Source organism: Cervus canadensis, chromosome 9, assembly GCF_019320065.1.
Source record: "Cervus canadensis isolate Bull #8, Minnesota chromosome 9, ASM1932006v1, whole genome shotgun sequence".
Taxonomy (NCBI): Eukaryota; Metazoa; Chordata; class Mammalia; order Artiodactyla; family Cervidae; genus Cervus; species Cervus canadensis.
Genome location: NC_057394.1, coordinates 36,742,591 through 36,760,010, shown reverse-complemented (window position 1 = coordinate 36,760,010; position 17,420 = coordinate 36,742,591). Strand labels below are relative to the sequence as shown.

Below are 17,420 nucleotides of genomic sequence, written 5' to 3'. Positions count from 1 at the left end.
CCTGACCTGTCTCCTAAGAAATCTGTATGCAGGTCAAGAAGCAACAGTTAGAACTGGACATGGAACAACAGACTGGTTCCAAATCGGGAAAGGAGTACATCAAGGCTGTATATTGTCACTCTGCTTATTTAACTTATATGCAGAGTACATCATGAGAAATGCTGGACTGAATGAAGCACAAGCTGGAATCAAGACTGCTCAGAGAAATATCAATAACCTCAGATATGCAAGTGACACCACTCTTCTGGCAGAAAGTGAAGAAGAACTCAAGAGCCTCTTGATGAAAGGGAAAGACAGTGAAAAAGTTGGCTTAAAGCTCAACATTCAGAAAACTAAGATCATGGTATCTGGTCCCAACACTTCATGGCAAATAGATGGGGAAACAATGGAAACAGTGAGAGACTTTATTTTGGGGGGCTCTAAAATCACTGCAGATGGTGACTGCAGCCATGAAATTAAAAGATGTTTGCTCCTTGGAAGAAAAGTTATGACCAAACTAGACAGCATATTAAAAAGCAGAGACATTCCTTTTCCAACAAAGGTCCACCTAGTCAAAGCTTTGGTTTTTCCAGTAGTCATGTATGGATGTGAGAGTTGGACTATAAAGAAAGCTGAATGCTGAAAAATTGATGCTTCTGAACTGTGGTGTTGGAGAAGACTCTTGAGAGTCCCTTGGACTGCAAGGAGATCCAACCAGTCCATCGTAAAGGAAATCAGTCCTGAATATTCATTGGAAGGATTGATGCTGAAGCTGAAACTCAAAAACTTTATCTACCTGATGCAAAGAACTGACTCTCTGGAAAAGACCCTGATGCTGGGAATGATTGAAGGTGGGAGGAAAAGGGGACGACAGATTTTGAGATGGTTGGATGGTATCACTGACTCAATGGACATGAGTTTGAGTAAGCTCCGGGAGTTGGTGATGGACAGGGAAGCCTGGCGTGCTGCAGTCCATGGGGTTGCAAAGTCAGACATGACTGAGCGACTGAACTGAATTGAACTGCTGTGCCCAAGCTCACACCATGCAGGTAATCAGAAATCCCATCAAGTGATCCCAAGCCTGTTGCCACTTCCAGTTCCGAACATCAGATTGATTGGAAAAGAAACACTTTCTGTTCTAGAAAGTAGAAAAGTGTTGCTTCTCAGTTTACAAACCAAAAGGCTCTATTTTCCAGTTAAGATTCCCAGTCTCATGCCCGCTAAGAACACTATCCCCAAAGATTCTTAAACATCTTCATTTTCATAACTACAGACAGGAAATATTTCTTGGTAATTGCAGGTGATATTAAATCAACATATAAATCCAGTGTATATGAATTTTTATAATGTCAAATTGATGAGGAATTTCTTCAAATTGGAAAAAGGTTGCATTTTTAAAGTGATATCTGTATCTACCCTTTTAATTTACGAATCAAGACCATGCGACTCCTTTCTTTGAAATTATAATGGCAGATTCTAAACTGTTACTTCTGAAAATCAAAGCTACTGCATTCTTACAAGGGTACGAAATGCTTCCTATCCAATATGGCACAGTAAACTATTTAGAAATAAAGTAAAAAATAAAACCTTCCATAGTCATCACTATTTCACTTGGAGAATGTTTATAGACCTACGAATAGTCCTCAACTAGGAATCAACTGTCAGCTGGTAAAGAATCCGCCTGCAAGGCCGGAAACCTGGGTTCGATCCCTGGGTTGGGAAGGTCCCCTGGGAAAGGGAAAGGCTACCAACTCCAGTATCCTGGCCTGGAGAATTCCATGAACTGTGTTAAGTCCATGGGGTCACAGAGTTGGACAGTTGAGAGACTTTCACTTTCATGAAAGTGAAAGTCTGAGGTCAGGGGCGGCAGCCGAGAGGAACAAACCCACCTCCAAGGAGCGCTGGCTGCGCGGGCGCAGGAGGGCGGAGAGGAGCTACTCCACGTTCAAGGTCAGGAGGGGCGGCCCTGAGGAGATACCCCTCGTCCAAGGTAAGAGAAACCCAAGTAAGAAGGTAGGTGTTGCAAGAGGGCATCAGAGGGCAGACACACTAAAACCATAATCACAGAAAACTAGCCAATCTGATCACAGGACCACAGTCTTGTCTAACTCAGTGAAACTAAGCCATGCCGTGTGGGGCCACCCAAGATGGTCGGGTCATGGTGGAGAGGTCTGACAGAATGTGGTCCACTGGAGAAGGGAATGGCAACCCACTTCAGTATTCTTGCCTTGAGAACCCCATGAACAGTATGAAAAGGAAAAATGATAGGATACTGAAAGAGGAACTCCCCAGGTCAGTAAGTGCCCAATATGCTACTGGAGATCAGTGGAAAAATAACTCCAGAAAGAACGAAGGGATAGAGCCAAAGCAAAAACAATACCTAGTTATGGTTGTGACTGGTGACAGAAGCAAGGTTCAATGCTGTAAAGAGCAATATTGCATAGGAACATGGAATGTTAGGTCCATGAATCAAGGCAAATTGGAAGTGGTCTAACAGGAGATGGCAAGATTGAACGTCGACATTCTAAGAATCAGTGAACTAAAATGGACTAGAATGGGTGAATTTAACTCAGATGACCATTATATCTACTACTGTGGACAGGAATCCCTTAGAAGACATGGAGTAGCCATCATGGTAAGCAAAAGAGTCTGAAATGCAGTACTTGGATGCAATCTCAAAAATGACAGAATGATCTCTGTTCGTTTCCAAGGCAAACCATTCAATATCACGGTAATCCACGCCTATGCCCCAACCAGTAATGCTGAAGAAGCTGAAGTTGAACGGTTCTATGAAGACCTGCAAGACCTTTTAGAACTAACACCCAAAAAAGATGTCCTTTTCATTATAGGGGACTGGAATGCAAAAGTAGGAAGTCAAGAAACACCCAGAGTAACAGGCAAATTTGGACTTGGAGTACAGAATGAAGCAGGGCAAAGGCTAATAGAGTTTTGGCAACAAAACGCACTGGTCATAGCAAACACCCTCTTTCAACAACATAAAAGAAGACTTTACACATGGACATCACCAGATGGTCAACACTGAAATCAGATTGATTATGTTCTTTGCAGCCAAAGATGGAGAAGCTCTATACAGTCAGCAAAAACAAGACCAGGAGCTGACTGTGGCTCAGATCATGAACTCCTTATTGCCAAATTCAGACTGAAATTGAAGAAAGTGGGGAAAACCACTAGACCATTCAGCTATGACCTAAATCAAATCCCTTATGACTATACAGTAGAAGTGAGAAATAGATTTAAGGGACTAGATCTGATAGAGTGCCTGATGAACTATGGATGGAGGTTCATGACATTGTACAGGAGACTGGGATCAAGACCATCTCCAAGGAAAAGAAATGCAAAAAAGCAAAATGGTTGTCTAAGGAGGCCTTACAAATAGCTGTGAAAAGAAGAGAAGCAAAAAGCAAAGGAGAAAAGGAAAGATATTTCCATTTGAATGCAGAGTTCCAAAGAATAGCAAGGAGAGATAAGAAAGCCTTACTCAGTGAGCAATGCAAAGAAATAGAGGAAAACAACAGAATGGGAAAGACTAGAGATCTCTTCAAGAAAATTAGAGATACCAAGGGAACATTTCATGCAAAGATGGGTTCAATAAACGACAGAAATGGTATGGACCTAACAGAAGCAGAAGATGTTAAGAAGAGGTGGCAAGAATACACAGAAGAACTGTACAAAAAAGATCTTCATGACCCAGATAATCACGATGTGTGATCACTCACCTAGAGCCAGACATCCTGGAATGCGAAGTCAAGTGGGCCATAGAAAGCATCACTACTAACAAAACTAGTGGAGGTGATAGAATTCCAGCTGAGCTATTTCAAATCCTGAAAGATGATGCTGTGAAGGTGCTGCACTCAATATGCCAGCAAATTTGGAAAACTTAGCAGTGGCCACAGGACTGGAAAAGATCAGTTTTCATTCCAATCCCAAAGAAAGGCAATGCCAAAGAATGCTCAAACTACCACACAATTGCACTCATCTCACACGCTAGTAAAGTATTGCTCAAAATTCTCCAAGCCAGGCTTCAGCAATAAGTGAACTTCCAGATGTTCAAGCTGGTTATAGAAAAGGCAGCGGAACCACAGATCAAATTGCCACCATTCACTGGATCATTGAAAAAGTAAGAGAGTTCCAGAAAAACATCTATTTATGCTTTACTGACTATACCAAAGTCTTTGACTGTGTGGATCACAATAAACTGTGGAAAATTCTGAAAGAGATGGGAATACCAGATCATCTGACCTGCCTCTTAAGAAATCTATACGCAGGTCAAGAAGCAACAGTTAGAACTGGACATGGAACAACAGACTGGTTCCAAATAGGAAAAGGAGTATGTCGAGGCTGTATATTGTCACCCTGCTTATTTAACTTATATGCAGAGTACATCATGAGAAACACTGGGCTGGAAGAAGCACAAGCTGGAATCAAGATTGCTGGGAGAAATATCAATAACCTCAGATATGCAGATGACACCACCCTTATGGCAGAAAGTGAAGAAGAACTAAAGAGCCTCTTGATGAAAGTGAAAGAGGAGAGTGAAAAAGTTGGATTAAAGCTCAACATTCAGAAAACTAAGATCATGGCATCTGGTCCCATCACTTCATGGGAAATAGATGGGGAAACACTGGAAACAGTGTCAGACTTAATTTTTTTGGGCTCCAAAATCACTGCAGATGGTGACTGCAGCCATGAAATTAAAAGACGCTTATTCCTTGGAAGGAAAGTTATGACCAACCTAGATAGCATATTAAAAAGCAGAGACATTACTTTGCCAACAAAGGTCCATCTGGTCAAGGCTATGGTTTTTCCAGTGGTCATGTATGGATGTGAGAATTGGACTGTGAAGAAAGTTGAGTGCCGAAGAACTGATGCTTTTGAACTGTGGTGTTGGAGAAGATTCTTGAGAGTCCCTTGGACTGCAAGGAGATCCAACCAGTCCATCCTGAAGGAGATAAGTCCTGGGTGTTCATTGGAAGGACTGATGCTGAAGCTGAAACTCCAATACTTTGGCCACCTCATGCCAAGAGTCGACTCACTGGAAATGACCCTGATGCTGGGAGGGATTGGGGGCAGGAGAAGGGGACGACAGAGGATGAGATGGTTGGATGGCATCACCGATTCCATGGACATGAGTTTCAGTAGACTCCAGGAGTTGGTGATGGACAGGGAGGCCTGGCGTGCTGCGATTCATGGGGTCACAAAGAGTCAGACACGACTGAGCGACTGAACTGAACTGACCCTGAAATCAGGATTTCTGTATAGCCTTCATAAGAACTCACAGGTAAAACCCACCATTGAGAGCAAAGCCCTATCTCCCTGCCAAAAATTCTATTTTGAAGAAGTATTAATAATAAAAAATGGAGCACTCCCTCTCCACCCATTCGCTCAAGAAAATGCCACTTACTGTAACATTCATAAAGTGAAAATAAAGTCCCGTTTTGCCCAAGGATTGGTAAGATTGAAATACTACATGTAAAAACTGATCACTGGGAACCAGGAAAAAGTATACTTTAAAAGCACTTTAAAATATTTTAGTTCTTATCTAAAGTATGATATTAGACGAACTTGGCATCATGTCTACCTCATTTCACGGGAGGACAACCTTGACATATTTTTCTCTTTAAAGTATTCCTTTATATTTTTATGTCTGAAAGCTTTAAATTCAAGGTAGTGGTTGTTTAAGATATCGTATCTACAGTGAAAATTTGAACTTTTTGTTTGAAAACAGCACACTAAGGAAAGTGAAGTTTAAACTAGAGAGGAGAAATATATAAATAGAATGCTTGAAATGTAACAATGGCAGTGAACACACTACCTAACTGAAAAATCTTAATGTTCTTCTTCAGAACATAAGAAAAGCAGACTGAGAAAGCACCACTGGACACTGAATACCTTTTCCTCTATAAAGCCCTGTCTACTATTAAGTTAAGGTGGGAGGGAGACAGAAAGTTTGAGAAGAAACACGATATAGTTATCTGCCATTGATGCACTCAACATAAAAGAATAAGACATTATAATTTTAGATTTTTAAATAAAAGATCTATGATTGTTTTCAACTGATAAGGTGAGGGAAAGTGAGTAAAGATGATACTTTCTCCAGGCAACCAGTAGATTTAGGAAATAGGGACTTGAGGACACACTCGAATGGCTTATTTATCTGCTTCAGAAACTGTGGAAAAGTTACTCTGCATATGGGTGTCAGACACTTACAGGTTTAGCAAAATCGCAAATCCCACACTAAAACCATGAACTAAAACATGCCTCTTCATTTATCCACGTTCCGAGACAATGGGCCCAAATTTCTTTAAATCTTCACTGTAAATCAGAAGAGGGCTCCGCTAAGATTTTTACCCACTTCTTGTGAAGAACCACCACTCACCTGCAGCGACATCATGTCAGGTCGGTACTGCTTGCGGAAGCCCAGGTCATACATGAGGAATTTCAACATTTCAAAGGCTTGCTCTTCACTCATGTGCAGAAGCAAGACTCCAGCCACAAAGCTGATCCCCTGACAGTAACCCACTTCTTTGTCCAGTAATGAGTAGGCTTTCAAGAGATTAAAGAGTGACAGCTGCCCTGCCCCAAGCTGTGCTGAAAAGTAAGGATGAGTAGGAAATGTTCTCCCTGCAGAAGAAAAAGAAAAATATTTTTGAGATGCCCTGATGCTTTGGAGTCCAGAGTGAAACTGCAATTAAGCAATTTCAATGAATGAATCAATGCTCTTTTCCAATACTGAATACTGCCTGGAGTACTTACCCCTCTAACTGAGTCTTTCTCCCTCTAGAGAGTCCCAAGTCCTGCCTGCCAGACCATCACCCCATCCCCATGTATATGACAGAGGAACAAATAACTGATGCTAATAAGCACTTATTTTAGGGGGGGGGGGTAGTTCATTAACAAATCAAAGACATATTCAGGAAAGATCTCAGGGAATAGAATATAAAACTTATTCTGATTGTAAATCAAGGCTAATTCTAAGTTCACATAGAAACCACCCACTAACTGAAATCAAACCAGTCAATCCTAAAGGAAATCAATCCTGAATATCCACTGGAAGGACTGAAGCTGAAGCTCCAGTACTTTAGTCAGCTGATGCAAAGAGCTGACTCATTGGAAAAGACCCTGATGCTGGGAAAGATTGAAGGCAAAAGGAGAAGGGGAAGATTGGGGATGAGATTATTTGATAGCATCCCTGACTTAATGGACATGAATTTAGCAAACTCCGAGAGATACAGGAAGACAAAGGAGTCTGGTGTGCCACAGTCCACGGGGTCACAAAGAGTTGAACACAATTTAGCGATGAACTACAACTGAAATCGGAATTCTACAGATGGTATCATATAATTAAAGAAGAAATCTTAGCAGTCCATAGCAGATTCCTTCCTGCTTTTCTTATGTTATGACAGACGAGGGACTTTTTCGGGTTGTTTTCTTTTATAATCAGTCTATCATTCAGGAAATACCCCAGTTTTTGTTTGTTTGTTTTTTTTCAAGTATTTTTGACTTTCTGTTTCTTAAACCACCTCCATGCATGAGTTGGACACGACTGAGTGACTGAACTGAATTGAACTGAACCATGAGCCATGCAGACCTCTTTTCTTTTCAGTATAATCCAAAAAGGTCAAGGATAGTGAAGGGCCAAGCTGATTTAAAATAAATTCCCCTCTAAAATTCACTTCTGTGTACCAAATTACCAAAGAGACACTTCAGCAAGCAAGTTAGTCCTGGATCAAAAAAGTTGGTACTAACCACTGAAACAAACCCATCTTCACCCCTAAAGCTGTATACAGTGGTTTGGGACTTTCCTTGTGTCATGAAAATGAAGGGAGTGTTAGCTTCCTTGTGCAATGATTACTCATGACAGTTAGAACTTGTAAGAAGGCCAGATTTTTTAATGTTTTCCACCAGATTTGCTTAAAAGTGATTCACCCACACACACACCCAGGAACTGATAAGATTATTTCTGCAGAGCAAATAAAGGGGAAGACATGAGAAAATAACAAGAACATGCTGAGGAAACACAGATGACTATGAGCAAAGTTAAATAAGCAATTTTTAAAATTATCATTTTACTTTTTCACTTAAAATGCTTGCTACAGAAAACTATAAATATGTTGTCCATCCAAGACATTAATTCTGGCTCCATTTTTTTCTGACCAGGCTTTTTTTTCCCCTGTAACATGATCTCATCATCTCCTTATCTTTCAGGATATCTTGACTAGCTCTAAATTCGACATCTCAATTTCTAGATTCATTATCCATTTCCGGTCACAGAATCACACATCTGCAGGGATTCACAGTGATTGATTGGTTCACTGTCCTCATTTAAGAGTGAGTATTGAAACTCAGAAGCAAAGTAATTTGCCTAAAACAACTGTTCAGTGGTAGCATCAGGACAAAACCCGAAGTTTCCAGTTTCTCAGTAAAATTCTTCTTTTCAATTCTACTGGGCTCCAAAAATATTAACTTAATTGGCCTTTTCCCAACAGAAGTTGTTTGTCATCCAATCAAGCAGAGCTCAGTTTTGCCCTGTAATTTTTATATAACCTGAAATGAAGTGACCTCTCAATGTAAAGTAATTCCTTGTTTTCTCATATGGGCTGAAATAACATATCTGGCCACCTTAAATAAATCAACTTTTAGGGATATATATAAGATAATTCAAATGTCAATGTCAATTTAATTCAGTAAGTTACATATTTTTAAATAATAGAATATAACATTAATTTAGAGAAAAATTAGAGACAACATAATTTTTTAAATTATTACACCATTTTTACTATCCATAAGTTATTTGAAACTCAGCTTTTAAAAGGGTGACTTTATAATGCTGCCACTGGAAAGTCACATAACAGTAGGACAGCTAATTCTTATTTCATCCTCCAAAGATGTATTCATGATTTCCCACAAACTAACCACATACTGTATTGCTTTTTAAAGCCTTATTCAAAAGCTTGTTTTCAGCAATATGTCCAGGAATACGTAGCAGGCTTTGTTAAATTTTCTGGTGCCCCTTTAAACCTGCTCTAGTTTATTTCAAGACCAGTGCTGACTGAAATAATAATTGTCTATCCCAAAGAAAAGTCAGTTGTTCAAAAAACAAGAACTGGGAGCACCTGAGAACATGGCCTTTATAACGATTCAAATACAAGAGGACTCTTTTCAGAGTACAAGTCTGAGGATAAAGACTTCACTCCACATGCAGGCATTTCGGGTATCTTCAACCAGACATAAAGCCGATATGCCCTCAGGAAAGAACAAAGTCAGCAGCTCTGCAGACCAACAGATCATCTTTATCAACACCAAAAACCAAATTAAAAAAAAAAACTCAACAAAAGGACCTACTGTTTACTTTCATAAATTAGAATCAATACGGCAGACATACCTAAATCCACGAGGATAGCATGCTGCTGAGCCGTGAGCTGTTTTAAAAGCTCTTTATAGGATATGTCGGGAGGTTGTTGTTTATTAGGCAATCTGTGTCTCAGACGATATTGCAAAGCTAGGAACTGCCAGATTTCTCCCCGTCGACTTTTGGGAACACCTGCAATCAAAGAGATAAGAAAGCAAGGCCTTGAAGACTGGAATGAAGTTGCTAAATCACAACTGATTAACTATAATGCTTCAAGTAGGCAGCCATACTACTACACACAGACAGCCATACATACACCTGTCCTGCCACGCTACAACCACACAGTATGCAAGCATATTTTGACAAGTTTAATCCTCTAGCTGCTGCCTTACTAAAAAAAAAAAAAAAAAAAACCTTCAAATAATGAGGAAAATAATGGCAATATTAACAAGAACACCAGCCACTACTGATTGAGAACCTAATACAACATGTATTGAGGACGTGCTTTTGAGCATTACATTTACAGAAACTGCACCTCAACTATTCACAGGTGCTCAGAAAATAACTTAATGAGACAGGTAGTTACTACTATCTATACTTTACAGAGGAGAAGGCACTGGCGACCCACTCCAGTACTCTTGCCTGGAAAGTCCCATGGACGGAGGAGCCTGGTAGTCTGCAGTCCATGGGGTCGCTAAGAGTCGGATGTGACTGAGCAACTTCACTTTCACTTTTCACTTTCATGCGCTGGAGAAGGAAATGGCAACCCACTCCAGTGTTCTTGCCTGGAGAATCCCAGGGACGGGGGAGCCTGGTGGGCTGCCGTCTATGGGGTCGCACAGAGTCGGACACGACTGAGGCGACTTAGCAGCAGCAGCAGCAGCATACTTTACAGATGGCAAAGCTGAGGCAGAAAGAGGCTAAGTCACTTCGCAGGTTCTCACAGCTAGTGCAGTTGAGAATCCAAACTGTAGTTTCAGAGGCCAAATTCTAAACTACTGAAATGTATGACTGCTTATTTTCACCTTTTATTTGGTTTGAAGCTAGTAACAAATGCTAATATTCATACTCTGATTTCTAAATATCTGTCATTAAAAAGTAACTTTGTAAAAGAGAATTAAATAGCATTTTTATGGTCCACAAAAAAATGAAATAAAAATGATAAATACAATACAAAGGGAGTGCTCCAGAATGTCACTCAGTCTTTGAGAAGAAAGTGGCTAGCCTATATAACGCTTCATTCATGTATAATGAAATAGTAACTCCAGTGTGCTTGGAAACCAAAAACAAGCAATTCAAAGTATGTTAAAACTGTTTTTTATGCTAAGGGACATGAAGTAAAGCACTGGGAGGGACATAATTCAATTCTCTGCAGGAAAAGTAATTTTATTACACTGCTTTCAGTCCAAAAAAACTAGATATGGGATAGGTTCCTGAGTGGGGTAGAGGAAGGTTTAATGGCACTAATCTTTTTGGAATGCAATGTTACAGTCTGCAGAAGCTGGAAGTATTCTTGCCCAAAAACTACACCTCAGGCTCCTGAACATGTATGCCTTGAAACTACTATTTTTAGTTCCATTACCTCCCATTCCCTGCCACATTAAGTATACACTAAGTATTCACATCCTCAAGAAGCTTATGGTTATTTTCAGACCTCCAGTTTCTTGTTACTATTGTTACTTTTATGGAATTCCAAGTTCCTCCAGTTGATCGCCTAATATATCTCTATTTGTCTTTTAGGGATGAGCCTGAATGCCAATCTTCTGCAGACACTCTCCCTAACATCTCTAGGAGTAAGACTCCCTTCTCACATACTATGTGACTCAGACTATAACATTAGCATATTGGATTAGAGTTAGTGCTACACTGTATGTCTGCCTAGTTTCCTCACTTAGACGGTGAACTCCCTGAGAATAATCAGCATATGTTCATCTCTGAATGATGAAATCCAAGAATATACCTTGCTACTGATATATTTGTTGAATGAATGAATGATCTTACATAAAAAGTCATTTTTAGAGGGTAACTTTCATTAGCCCATTAAACGGATCACTGTTAAGGAGAGGGCTGTTGTGTTAACCATCCAATAACAATTTCAAAAAGGTAATTCACTTCATTGATTTATTTTTGGCTGTGTTGGGTCGTCATTGCTGCATGCAGGCTTTCTCTAGCTGCAGCAAGAAAGCAGTTGTCTTCTCTTTGTTGCAATGTGTCCACTGCTCATCGTGGCTACTACTCTTGCTGCAGGACATTGGCTCTATAGCGTGGGCTCGGTAGTTGTGGAGGGTGGGCTTAGTCGCCCCACAGGCTGTAAAATCTCCCCAGAGTAGGGGACAAATCCGTGCTCCTGCACAGGCAGGCAGATTCTTAACCACTGGACCACCAGAGAAGTCTGGTCATTCACCTTAGTTAAATATTTATTGAGCATCTAACATATAGCAGAGCATAGAGCATGGCCTTGAAGAAACCTCATCGAGAGATGAAAAAATCCATTTTCAGGAAAATTAGTCTCATTCATTCATTCATTCATTTAGTAAATAACATGTAAGATACTGTCTTAGGTGCTAGGAGTGTGGGGGGTGGTGAGAAAACATTTAACAGATAAACACACAGATACAAAATTATAAACCATGATAAGCACAATTAAAGGGAAAAAATCATGAGAAAGAATAACAAAGCAAAACTAATTTATTTTGGGTTGGGGGGGAGGGCACTGTGAGGAAATGGTATTTAAACTGAGAGCTGAGGGAGAGCAGGATTCTCCAGGCTGGGAGTGTAGGCAGCCTTCACTTTGGCAAGAAGAATGTATGGAGGCCCTGAGAGGAGCAGAGAAAGGGGCACAAAGGAAGAGTAAGAAGATGTGACGGAAAGAAAGGGAGCTGGGAAATGGGGAGAAGGTAGACAGGACAGAAGAGGGAGGGAAGGGAAGCTGGAGCATCTAATCAAGAAAGAGTCGGTGAGATTTCCCTGGTGGTCCAGTGTTAAGAATCCACCTGCCAATGCAGGAGACGTGGGTTGGATCCCGGGTCCGGGAAGACCCCACCTGCTGAGAAGTAACTCAGTCCATGTGCCACAGCTACTGATGCCCAGTACCCTAGAGCCCACGCCCTGCAACAACGGGAAGCCAGAACAATGAGAAACCCACGCACTACAGTTAGAGAATAGTCCCTGCTCACAACTAGAGAAAGCCTGTGCGCAGCAATGAAGACCCAGCGCAACCAAAAATAAATAAATAAAAATTATTTTTTAAAAAGACTAGGGGTTAATATGGAAAGCAAAGACTTAAAGCTTTTTAAAAATATAGAATATCTTTATTTAAAAAAAAAAAAAGAAAGAAATGGCCTGTGCCATACTGGGATGTAGATTAGTTAGCACCTTCGGAGCACAGGCTACAAGGTAAGGAAAGGTAGAAAGTGAGATGAGAAATGAAAGAAGGAGAGATCAAGGAGAGCTTTGGGCACAGTGCTAAGAAGTTTCAACTCTGTTTTATAAGAAATGGGAAGATGAGCACCTCTAAAACATCTCTGTAAGTCATACTGAAGAACAGTGTGATCTATATCTCACACACATTTGATTAGCCACTATTTTGTCTCCCAAGCAATGCATTCAGTGGAAATCTTTGGGATTTCCATATCTTCAAGGAAAAAGAACATGTGCCAGGTTTGTAAACACAGCATCTTACAAAATCAATCTTAATTTTAACTTAATCATGCAACAGTTTCACATTATCATAGGCTTTTAAGATTCATGATCAAGTTACACTGGGATCTTTATTTTATACCCAGCAGGTCATAGAGATTCTCATTTTAATATATTGAATCTGAGTCACAGAAACTGCAAGTAAGCAATTCACACGTTAGTTTTCTTTTTTTCTTTTCTTTTTTTTTTCTTTTTCATTTACTTTTATTAGTTGGAGGCTAATTACTTTACAATATTGTAGTGGTTTTTGTCATACATTGACATGAATCAGCCATGGATTTACATGTATTCCCCATCCCTATCCCCCCTCCCACCTCCCTCTCTACCCGATCCCACACATTAGTTTTAAATTTAAGATGTTTAAATGTCATTTTACATGACAAAGCTGCAGTGTAATTTAAGGCTGAATAAAAGCAGTGTTTCAAAAATAAATAAAAGAAAAAACAGATGGTAGGACAACTGACTGCTAGCTAATAATATAGATTTGTATAAACACATACATGTAGGTGAACATATATATATAAACAAGTACTTCTGAGCAAATAATGGGAACGAGTCAAGTTTATAAGTTCGAGATATTTTTATGGATATGATCAAAGATTTGTACCAATGCATATGCTCTTTCCTCAGTAAATGATAACTCTTGAGTTGAAAACAGCTGACTGAAGAGGCAGGAAACTGTAGAAAACGTGTCTGCTATCTCCTCAGGGATAGGACTGCCATTAGCACCGTTCCTACCAACATAGTCACTAACTACAGAAGGAAACAAACTACTTTCCTTTTTTTACAGGCAAAGACAAAGAGAAAATTATGCTTGAGCTGGACGAATCAAAACAATCTCTGAAACTTTTCAAAAAAAGAAAAAGAAAAAGATTAAGATGATCCAGAATACCTTCTTTAAGAGAAGTATGAATATCTTCCATATCGCATCTGATTTTAGCTCTGCAGTTTAACAACTTCTTATCCCAGATTGTTAAGACCTCCTTGTGACATGCACCAACTTCTTCATAATCCAATTTAACTTTTCTGGACTGCAGTTCATCTCTGCTTGCTAAGAAAGAAAGAGTTTGCATTAAGACTAATACATTTTAAAACACAGAATTTGTAATGTTTTATTGCCTTTGTAAAACCACAGCATATGACTTTTAGGAATCAACCACTAACATTTTCTCAAAATGAAAATTTTTGTAAAAAATGGAAGATACTGGAAAAGTTCTCAAATTTTGAGTCATTTCCTATATTAAAAAAAAGAAAAACAGGAATAAATTCTAAGGAGGTTTTACTCTATATCTTACAGATGACAAGTCTCCTAAACATAAAAAACAAACCATGTTTTCCAGGCTAGAAATTTCAAATATTTGACAAATGTGATAGATAACTACAAAAGTGACAGTTAGTATCATTGTTAATACCATTAAAATGTTAATATTTTATATCCTATATCTATGAGAAAATAATGCTTCATGCTAACCTTGATTTGAGAAATATTTGACCATGATAGCCTGATAAATTTCTATAACTATTTCCAGAGTTACCCACACTGTCTTTAACCACACTGACACTAGGTTACATATTCCTGTGTCAATTTTTAATAATCTTTAAGAGGAAAGTCCATGTTACTGAAGTTAACATTTTCATTTTTCAAAATACAAAATTTTCTCTTGACTTGATTGTCTAAAATCTAAGCCCAGAGGTCATTAAAAGAAATGGTTATAAAAGCAACCAGTATCTACACCTCAGCTTTATCTTGAAGAATTGATTCCAAAAGGGGAGAAGGGTGAAAAAACATGGAAGCATATTTCTTCTCTCTCATTAGGACCACATGGAACAGAAGCTCTAAATGTAATCTGTAATCACTGAAGCTCCAGGGCTCAGCCATCTTACCTCCTGCAACACAAATCTCTGTCAGGCATCCAAAGTCCTCGACAGCACAAAAACAATAGCAGAATGAGTATTACTCTTTACTCAGTGTTCGAAGCCATTTCAAAAGAATTAAACCATCTTATAATAGACTACTATTCTGGCAGTAAAAATTTCTACTTAAAAGTCCACACATAATCAAAAGATAAATCAAACTACCAAAAATTCCTCCTAGATACCACTAGATGGCTTTCTAGCATAGTTTAATTTTGCTTTTCAATATCTGCCGAAGAACTGATGTTTTCGAATTCTGATGCTGAAGAAGACTCTTGAGATTCCCTTGGACTGCAAGGAGATCAAACCAGTCAATCCTAAAGGAAATCAACCCCGAACATTCATCGGAAGAACTGATGCTAAAGTTGAAGTTCCAATACTTTGGCCACCTGATGTGAACAGCCGACTCATTGGAAAAGACCCTGATGCTGGGAAAGATTGAAGGCAGAAGGAGAAGAGGGCAACAGAGGATAGGATGGTTGGATGGCACCACCGACTCAATGGACATGAACTTGGGCAAATTCTGGGAGATAGTGAGGGACAGGGAAGCCTGGGGTACTGCAAAGAGTTGGACATGACTTGGTGACTGAACGGCAACAATTTGTTTTATATTTCTCTAGGATCATCATAGAGAAAGCTAATAATTAACATAATCCTACATATAACTTTACTAATTATATTTTTCATAATGGATGAAGCATAATATTTTCTCAGAATTTTTTTTCTCCAACCTTCTCTGGATCATTATTCATTTAAAATAATAATCACCATCATCTACACCCTGAGGATAAAGTGCTAAGTAAGAACAGTTAATATCTGCCCTGGTTAACCAGGCAAGAACAAAGAACTATGAAAAAATGCTTATCCATTGACTAGCATTTGTAATGTGTTAAGCTATTTATTTTTGTCTTTGTTACTTAAGTACAGAAATAAAAACAGAACTGACAAAGGTTTCTGATCATATATTCTAAATGTCACCTCTTCTCTTATTCTGTCAATTTATACAGCCCCATATAATACACAGAATATGCAGTCATTTATAGTAAAATATTCCATTTCTTTATATTAACATATATATTATATGCTGTACTGGGAAAAAGCCTAAAAACTGTGGTAATAAACTGGAATTTTCGTACTTATTTGCCAGTATAACACTGTTTGACCTTAGTTAATTTTCTTAGTGTCCCCAAGCTAGTCACTAACTCAGCTGCAGAATGAAGAGGGGAGCTAAATAATCTCTAAGACCATTTCCAGTTCAAACAGTCTATGATTCTAAAATTAGCCATTAATATTTAATATAATACTCTATGGCACATACTCCTGTTAATGAAATCCAATTTCATGCTTTAAATGTTTTAAGAAAATGACAACCATCTTTTTTCAACCTCTTCTTCTGTTTATGAGTTAGTTCAAGATATAATCAACTACAAAAAACATAAATTCAATTCCTTTCAAAATCTATGGAAGCTTCAGTGGGCATATCATTTATCACATCAAACTTTTAAAATCTATGTTAATAACAATTAATTGCTTTTTTAATTTGAAAGAAAAGAAGATTTGTTTCCTACAGATATTTAAAAGTCTTACAAACTTTTCATTCTGCTAAGAATATAGTGTTAAGCAAAAATAAATTGTGCCCTAGCAAACTAAAAAGTAAAAAATTTAGTTGAACAATAGATATAGTAAGAGGAATCTTTAGATGGTGAATACAGAAATGTGAATACCTGTCTAGACTAAAAGAAGCTTTATTGAAAGACAACATAATAAAAGCAAGTCAGAGAAAAATCTAGATATTTTCCAATAATCTTAAAAGTCAAAGGCCCACATAAGCTAAACCATTCATTTTATAAATGTGATAAAAAGGCCCTTTATATTAAGTGATTTGCTCAAGATAAGGGCTTTAATACCTTTTTCAGATTTTGGTACTGTCTACACACCTCCCTGTGTGTGATTCTATCAGCACTGGGGTAAATGACATTATTATTTCAGAGTCTGGAAAACACATTCTAAAGCATTTGGTATTCATAAATTTAATAGTCAAGTAGTATGAATAGCACAATAGCTGTTATAAACTGTCCAATTAAAATTTTAATGACTTCAATATGATTTTTAAATAGAAAATTTATAAAATAGTAATAAAACATAGCACTTTTGATTGTTAATAGGTAATTAGTTGAATTGCATACAATATAATTTATTTGAAATAGGAATATTTCTCATATTATGAATAACATTGGCCTGAAGTTTGAAAATCACATTTGAAGAGAACATACTTTTTCATATTTAAGTCTTTTTAAAACTACACACAAAGAAGTTAAACTTTCAGTCATATTAAAGCCACTGACTTCATATTATATACATTCTATTACCTTCTATTATTCTATCACCCAAATATACTCAAAAGACATCTGATGTTTTAAATCTGTCAAACAGAAATACAAATTTCTTAGGCTAACTT

At 38.3% G+C, this 17,420-nt stretch overlaps 1 protein-coding gene across 1 annotated transcript in view; it reads right to left on the bottom strand.

Moving 5' to 3' along the window:
• Positions 1 to 17,420, bottom strand: part of TBC1D4 (TBC1 domain family member 4) — a 198,127-nt gene that overhangs the window by 17,204 nt on the left and 163,503 nt on the right. The window contains exons 15-17 of the mRNA XM_043477785.1: positions 13,941 to 14,099; positions 9,383 to 9,541; positions 6,377 to 6,621 (exon numbers count right to left, since the gene is read on the bottom strand). Of these exons, the coding sequence (XP_043333720.1) occupies positions 6,377 to 6,621; positions 9,383 to 9,541; positions 13,941 to 14,099 (563 nt within the window). The remainder of the gene's footprint in view (positions 1 to 6,376; positions 6,622 to 9,382; positions 9,542 to 13,940; positions 14,100 to 17,420) is intronic.